The 8405-nt window shown below is 54.6% G+C and overlaps 1 protein-coding gene across 5 annotated transcripts in view; it reads right to left on the minus strand.

Annotated features, from left to right (window-relative positions):
- The window catches only part of wdr81 (WD repeat domain 81), a 30618-nt gene extending 23121 nt beyond the window's left edge, over window positions 1-7497 (minus strand). For 2 of the 5 annotated variants that reach the window (XM_078548324.1, XM_078548319.1), the window contains exons 1-2: window positions 7406-7474; window positions 522-4094 (exon numbers count right to left, since the gene is read on the minus strand). In XM_078548324.1, coding sequence (XP_078404450.1) covers window positions 522-4020 — 3499 coding nt within the window. In that variant the 5' untranslated portion in view covers window positions 4021-4094; window positions 7406-7474. Of the gene's footprint in view, window positions 1-521; window positions 4095-4183; window positions 4244-7386 lie in introns of those variants that run through there. The other 3 variants (XM_078548320.1, XM_078548322.1, XM_078548323.1) reach the window with 3 other exon arrangements.
- Between the last annotated feature and the right edge of the window lie 908 nt (window positions 7498-8405).

The raw sequence follows: 8405 nt of genomic DNA on the forward strand, positions 1-8405 counted from the left end.
TGTCAGAGAGAAAAATCAAACAGTCACCTGCAGGCAGGACAGCTCCAGCAACACACTCACTGCAGCCTAAACCCACCCATTGCATTGCACCCCCCGACCCGGTGACCCCCCCGACCCGGTGACCCCCCCCGACCCGCCCGCCCTCGTCGTGAACCCCCCCGACCCGCCCTCGCCGTGACCCCCCGACCTGCCCCCACTCGCCCCATGACCCCCGACCCGCCCGCGCTCACCCATGACCCCGACCCACCCGCGCTCACTCGCTCGCCGTGACCCCCGGCACACACATTCACCGCACTCACTGTACCGAGATGTGCTAGAACAACAGACGGGTCCACCCTCCACAAGGAGCTCAGCTACAATCCACATCCCCTCCCCCATATCACTACCTCCCACCCACTCACCACCCCGACCCCCTGCATCCAAATGCTGGAAGAGGGAGGGATCCCCTCAAATCCAATCAGCACGGATCAATGTTCAGCTTTAGGGAATTAAAAAAACATCGGGAATGCAGCCTCACTTACCGAGCAATATCTTCTGCTCCTTCCCCTCACTCAGCTCCTCCTCTTCCTCCTCATCCAGACTACCCCCCTTGGTGAGTGTTTCACTCTCCCTGGGGTCAGGGGCAGGTGGAGAGCAAAAAGTTGCTGATTCTGGAGCCACCTCACCCTCACCCTCACCCTCCTCCTCCTCCTCCTCGTCTCCAGGCTGCAGGAAACCCTCCATCAGTTTGAAATCCCGATTGCTGTCTATTGACCGAAGGCTCAGCCTCTCCTTAGAGTCGGAGTCTGTGCCACAATCCTCAGCAGAGGCATCACTGTTGCTGCTCTTGTCACTCAGCTTCCCCAGGCTGACGGACTCCTGCTCCCGCTCGCTCAGGAAGATCCCATTCTGGAAGTCCTCACTCTCAGTCAGCTCAGCCTGGTCACTGAAGCTGATGCCAGAGGAGAAGTCCACAAAGCTAGAAGATCTGTGGTCTGCTGTGCCCTTCAGCTCAGTGCTGCTATAGGAGTCAGGACTGGCAGAGACACCTTCCTCATCATCCACTGCGCCCCCCAATACCTGGCTCTCCTCAGCCCCTTCCTGCCCAGTGAGGACCTGTAAGATATGGGGCAGGAGGCTGTTGAGGAAAGGCTGGAGGCCGAGCCGCACAATCAACTGAACGATGAAACAATCAGTGTACAGGTAGAAACGGCCGCAGAGGTAACCAGGCTTCTCATAGACCCCCACCAGAGGCTTCAGGAGGTATCGGTAAGAATTGCGAGGTCCCAGAGCACGGGAAATGGGCTCAAAGAAATACCAGGCAGCGTAGACAGCAGTCAAATCATTGGACATGAGCCCAAGGATGAAAGGCAATAGAATCTCCAACCCCTCTGGCTGCACCTTCTCCAGGAGCTTGTCCAGCTGTTGCCAGAGAGAGAAGACAAAATCCCGTCCTTGATCACCATCCTCTGCCCAGTGTGAATAGTAAATGCAGACAAATCGGTGAAGAGAGTTGAAATAAAAAGGGAAGGAGATGATGGGGCAACAGGGACTGAGCAGCTGGGATGGGCTGGGTGGAGGTAACCCTTCAAAGACAGGCTGATACTCAAACAGGCTGGCCTGGTCCCGATGTGCTCGCGTCTTCAATAACTCCTCAGGGCTCGTGTGAAGTTGGAGTAACGTGGATGTGGCCTGTTGAAGTGGAGCTGCAATCTCCTTCATATGGTGGAGGCACAGTTTCCTCACAGCTAGGAAACGACCCAGGAGGGGAGCGTTCTGTGCAAGGGCTTTCAGCCGATGGGCAAAGAAGATTTCAGCAATGAGGACTCCAAACGCTTGCATGTCTCTCTGGACTAACTGAGAGAAGGAGAGCTCGCGTGTCTGATCTGTGCGGGTTCTCTCTGGCAGCTCGCTATACAATCCTCGCACCAGGAAGTTATCGAGTTTCACCAGCTCCTCCAAAGCCTGCAGAGGATTGAAACCTTCGGGGAGGGAGATCCTGGCATCGAGCAGCTCGTGGTTAGCTGTCCCTTGGTTACGGTTCATTCTGCTGACAGGGGCCCGAGGATCGGCTGTCGAGAGATTGCCGATTGGGGCCGGAGATGATTGGTCCAAGGACTCATCGAAGGCTGACAGGGAATCCAGTGCTTCCGTGCCCTCCTCCAGGTCCTCCTCCTTCGAATGATCTCCAGAATCTTGCTCCACTGGCCAAGCCCCCTCTGAGCCCGATGTCTCTGGGACCACCCCGTTAATGGGGCTGGCTGCCTGTATCTCAGAGCACCGCTCTGCCACATCCTTCAGGTGGCGGGTGATGGCAGGTGCCTCCGGTGGAGCATAGCTGCCTCCTACCAGTCGCTGAGGGTGCGGTTGGTTAAACAGCTGGACCACCCCATAGCTGGTCAGGTGAGTGTGACTGTCCACCAGGTGTAAGCACACATTCTTAGCTTTAACTGCTTCCTTCCCCGTCAGTTTGTATCCGAATGTCAGATCTATCCAGTGGTGGAGGTTGAGTGAGACTTCCTTTGATTCCAGTAGTTTGCGGTGAATGTCGATGAATTCCTGGTAGGAACCGCACCAGGCTGGAATATCCAGGTCTGGCATGTCAGGGTGGATGGACTGGAAGATGGTGGGATCAGTGTAAAACTCTGGGATGCACTCATCTGGTGTCCAGGATTGCATCCTCTCCATGCTTGCTGGATATTCATTGGGTTCCCACTGGGATCTCACGTGGCTGCACAGGACAGACCGAGGCGTTCGGCGAGCTTTGTAAACGTAGTAGGTGATGTCAGAGAGGATATCAGAGATGTGATGAGGCACATGAAGCTGTTCCCCAGTCTGACCTCCAGCCACGAAGGCCTCCTTAGTCATCTGATAGGTGAAGTCCAGCTGCTTGTCTCCTTTGTTCAGTCGAAATTTGGATTTGCGAAGGTCCCGGAATTTTCCGTAAGGGGCAGTGAAATCCACCACCCAGGGCAGCACGGGGTGGTAGTTGGGATCCCCGGGTCTCCGCCCTGCTAACCTGTTCAACCCCATCAGGTAGCTGAAGTTGCTGATTCTCCCGTGGACCCAGTCGGTGAGGAGTCCTGGCAGCTTCTCCAGCTGCCCGCTGCAGTCTGCCCGCTCACCACCCTGTGGGCCAGCCTCGCCCCCGATCAGCTCCGCACACTCTGGCCTCTCGTAGTCAGAGAGGCTGAGCTGGAGCTGGGTCCAGAGTCTCTCATCCACCATCAGCTGGTTCAGGGACAGGCTGCCACAGGCCAACCCCGCACGGTGGCAGGCCCGCATGGCTTGTAGGACCTGGAAGAGGATAAAGAGCACCTTGGCATGACTGCTGGCGAGCTTGGCAGGGCTGTACGTCACGACATCCCGCAGAGAGTAGCGAGAGAAGGGCTGGATCACATACAGGAAGTGGGCTGACTCGAGCAAGGCCTCAGCAGGGAGGAGATTGGGATGTGTCCCTTGGCTGACGGGGGATGGGTAAGGTCCAGCCTCTTTAGTGAGTGAGGAATCAGCACCAATGTGTATAAAGCTGCAGCCCAGCAGCCTGCTGAGCGAACCCTTCACAGACTCGAGGCAGGAAGGCCCTGGTTTCTCCATGCTAACTGTGTGGGGCCTGATGTAGCTCCCATGTGCCTTCCGCCACAGGTTTCTGTAATTCTGGTCAGTCACGTGTTTCATGAAGCCAGAAACCGTGTCCAAATCAAGCCCTCCGCCCACTCTCCCTGCTTCATCTGACCATCCTGGGGGGGAGCTGGATCTCCGTGATATGTGGTAAGCCAGCCGACTCTTCCTCAGGGTCTGGATGGAGATTCGGGTCCAGCCAGCAGGGAGCTTGTTGACTGAGGGCTGGAGGAAGGTGGCGATCTCAGCCTCACTGACACCCTCGGGCCTGGGGCAGGAGCTCGGAAGCAGTTTCCTCTCCTTCAGGCTGTTCAGCCACTTCACTGGCACATATGCCACCCACTGGCATCCTTCCCCTAACACCAGCTGCTTCCTGTCGATGCCCAAATCCTTCTCAATGCTGTCAACGAGGCACTCCATTCTCACGACCCGCCTGTTGAGACTTGAAGGCCATCAGCTGTCCCGGAATCAGTCCTCGGTCAGGACAGTCTCACCTTCAAAAAAAGACAAAGCAGAGCAAAATTAAACTTCACAAAAGGTCAACAGACAACTTTCTGGCCCTGGGAATACCTGCAAAATCAACCTGCTCCTCCGGCAGCATCATACAGAGCCTCAGCATCCCCAAACACTTCATCATTAACGGAGAACTGTTCGAAATATAACCAATTTGTTATGTAGGAAACACAGCTGCTACTTTGCAAACAGCAAGATTCCACAAAGAGCAATACCAAAATGACCAGATAATTTGTTGTCATGCCGAAAGTAGTACAGCACGGGGTTAAAAACAGAGTAAAGCTCCCTTTACACTGTCCCCATCAAACACTCCCAGGACAGGTACAGCATGGGATTAGATAGAGAGTAAAGCTCCCTCTACACCGTCCCCATCAAACACTTCCAGCGCAGGTACAGCACAGGGTTAGATACAGAGTAAAGCTCCCTCTACACTGTCCCCATCAAACACTCCAAGGACAGGTACAGCACAGGGTTAGATACAGAGTAAAGCTCCCTTTACACTGTCCCCATCAAACACTCCAAGGACAGGTACAGCACAGGGTTAGATACAGAGTAAAGCTCCCTTTACACTGTCCCCATCAAACACTCCCAGGACAGGTACAGCACAGGGTTAGATACAGAGTAAAGCTCCCTCTACACTGTCCCCATCAAACACTCCCAGGACAGGTACAGCACAGGTTTAGATACAGAGTAAAGCTCCCTCTACACTGTCCCCATCAAACACTCCCAGGACAGGTACAGCACAGGGTTAGATACAGAGTAAAGCTCCCTCCACACTCTCCCCATCAAACACTCCCAGGACAGGTACAGCACGGGGTTAGATACAGAGTAAAGCTCCCTCTACACTGTGCCCATCAAACACTCCCAGGACAGGTAAAGCACGGGCTTAGATACAGAGTAAAGCTCCCTCTACACCGTTCCCATCAAACACTCCCAGGACAGGTACAGCACGGGGTTAGACACAGAGTAAAGCTCCCTCCACACTCTCCCCATCAAACACTCCCAGGACAGATACAGCATGGGGTTAGATACAGAGTAAAGCTCCCTCTACACTGTCCCCATCAAACACTCTCAGGACAGGTACAGCACGGGGTTAGATACAGAGTAAAGCTCCCTCTACACCGTTCCCATCAAACACTCCCAGGACAGGTACAGCATGGGGTTAGATACAGAGTAAAGCTCCCTCTACACTGTCCCCATCAAACACTCCCAGGACAGGTACAGCACAGGGTTAGATACAGAGTAAAGCTCCCTCCACACTCTCCCCATCAAACACTCCCAGGACAGGTACAGCACGGGGTTAGATACAGAGTAAAGCTCCCTCTACACTGTCCCCATCAAACACTCCCAGGACAGGTACAGCACGGGGTTAGACACAGAGTAAAGCTCCCTCTACACTGTGCCCATCAAACACTCCCAGGACAGGTACAGCACGGGGTTAGACACAGATTAAAGCTCCCTCCACACTCTCCCCATCAAACACTCCAAGGACAGGTACAGCACGGGGTTAGATACAGAGTAAAGCTTCCTCTACACTGTGCCCATCAAACACTCCCAGGACAGGTACAGCACGGGGTTAGATACAGAGTAAAGCTCCCTCTACACCGTTCCCATCAAATACTCCCAGGACAGGTACAGCACGGGGTTAGATACAGAGTAAAGCTCCCTCTACACTGTCCCCATCAAACACTCCCAGGACAGGTACAGCACGGGGTTAGATACAGAGTAAAGCTCCCTCTACACTGTCCCCATCAAACACTCCCAGGACAGGTACAGCACAGGGTTAGACACAGAGTAAAGCTCCCTCTACACTGTCTCCATCAAACACTCCCAGGACAGGTACAGCACGGGGTTAGACACAGATTAAAGCTCCCTCCACACTCTCCCCATCAAACACTCCCAGGACAGGTACAGCACGGGGTTAGATACAGAGTAAAGCTTCCTCTACACTGTGCCCATCAAACACTCCCAGGACAGGTACAGCACGGGGTTAGATACAGAGTAAAGCTCCCTCTACACCGTTCCCATCAAACACTCCCAGGACAGGTACAGCACGGGGTTAGATACAGAGTAAAGCTCCCTCTACACTGTCCCCATCAAACACTCCCAGGACAGGTACAGCACGGGGTTAGATACAGAGTAAAGCTCCCTCTACACTGTGCCCATCAAACACTCCCAGGACAGGTACAGCACGGGGTTAGACACAGAGTAAAGCTCCCTCTACACTGTCCCCATCAAACACTCCCAGGACAGGTACAGCACGGGGTTAGATACAGAGTAAAGCTTCCTCTACACTGTCCCCATCAAACACTCCAAGGACAGTTACAGCACGGGGTTAGATACAGAGTAAAGCTTCCTCTACACTGTCCCCATCAAACACTCCCAGGACAGGTACAGCATGGGGTTAGATACAGAGTAAATCTCCCTCTACACTGTCCCCATCAAACACTCCCAGGACAGGTACAGCACGGGGTTAGATACAGAGTAAAGCTTCCTCTACACTGTCCCCATCAAACACTCCCAGGACAGTTACAGCACGGGGTTAGATACAGAGTAAAGCTTCCTCTACACTGTCCCCATCAAACACTCCCAGGACAGGTACAGCATGGGGTTAGATACAGAGTAAAGCTCCCTCTACACTGTCCCCATCAAACACTCCCAGGACAGGTACAGCATGGGGTTAGATACAGAGTAAAGCTCCCTCTACACCGTTCCCATCAAACACTCCCAGGACAGGTACAGCACGGGGTTAGATACAGAGTAAAGCTCCCTCTACACTGTCCCCATCAAACACTCCCAGGACAGGTACAGCACGGGGTTAGATACAGAGTAAAGCTCCCTCTACACTGTGCCCATCAAACACTCCCAGGACAGGTACAGCACGGGGTTAGACACAGAGTAAAGCTCCCTCTACACTGTCCCCATCAAACACTCCCAGGACAGGTACAGCACGGGGTTAGATACAGAGTAAAGCTTCCTCTACACTGTCCCCATCAAACACTCCCAGGACAGTTACAGCACGGGGTTAGATACAGAGTAAAGCTTCCTCTACACTGTCCCCATCAAACACTCCCAGGACAGGTACAGCACGGGGTTAGATACAGAGTAAAGCTCCCTCTACACTGTCCCCATCAAACACTCCCAGGGTTTATTGGGTTAGTTGATGATTAATTCTCTCTATTTTTAATCCGGCTCCAGTTCCGCTCCAGGTTTTGTACTTCTCTTTTTTCTGATTTCGGGAAGGGCAGCGGCTGATCCCGGTCCTACACTCACCTCCCGGTCCCACACTCACCTCCCGGTCCCACACTCACCTCCCGCTGCTCCAAGAGGTGAAGCCGCTGTTGAGCGGGCATCAGCTGACCGGTCACATGACCCTCCGTTTGGATACACTGGGAGCACGTGACCCGGAACCAGGAAATGCCAAGAAAGGGAGGAAGGCACAGAAATTACACCCCCCACCCCGGGACAGAGACAGAGAAACGCCCCCCCCCCCACCTCCCCCAAGAAAGAGACACAGAATCTCCCCCCACCGTCGCAGGCCAGAGACACAGAAATTCCCCACCCCCCGCGATAGAGACACAGAAACTCCCCAACCCTCATCCCACACCCTCACCCCTGGGGACAGAGGTGCAGAAGTCCCCAGCCCCCAGGATAGAGACACAGAAACTCCCCACCCCCTGGGTCAGACACAGAAACTCCCCACCTGCCAGGATAGAGACACATAAACTCCCCACCCCTCGGGACAGAGACACAGGAACACCCCACCACCCCTCGGGACATAGACACAGGAACACCCCACCACCCCTCCCCCCCCCACCCCCTCGGGACAGAGACACAGGAACTCCCCACCCCCCGGGACAAAGACACAGAAACTCCCCACCTGCCAGGACAGAGACACATAAACTCCCCACCACCTCAGGACAGAGACACAGGAACTCCCCCCCCCCCACCACCACCTCAGGATAGAGACACAGGAACTCCCCCCCCCACCACCACCACCTCAGGATAGAGACACAGGAACTCCCCCCCCCACCACCACCTCAGGACAGAGACATTGAAACTCCCTACCCTCAAGGGACAGAGAAGCAGAAACCCCCCACCCCTGGGACAGAAACAGAAATTCTCTAGCCCTTCCCCCCAAGGACACAGACACAGAAACCCCCCCCCCCCCAACACACCGGGGAAAGAGGCATAAAAACTGCCACCCACCTCCACCCCCACCCTGGGTGTTGTGTGTTGGTTATGTCTGGCTAAGAAATGGTTGCAGAGACGGAGATACACTGTGGGTGTAC

This window comes from Cetorhinus maximus, chromosome 9 (genome assembly GCF_964194155.1).
Source record: "Cetorhinus maximus chromosome 9, sCetMax3.hap1.1, whole genome shotgun sequence".
Classification (NCBI taxonomy): domain Eukaryota; kingdom Metazoa; phylum Chordata; class Chondrichthyes; order Lamniformes; family Cetorhinidae; genus Cetorhinus; species Cetorhinus maximus.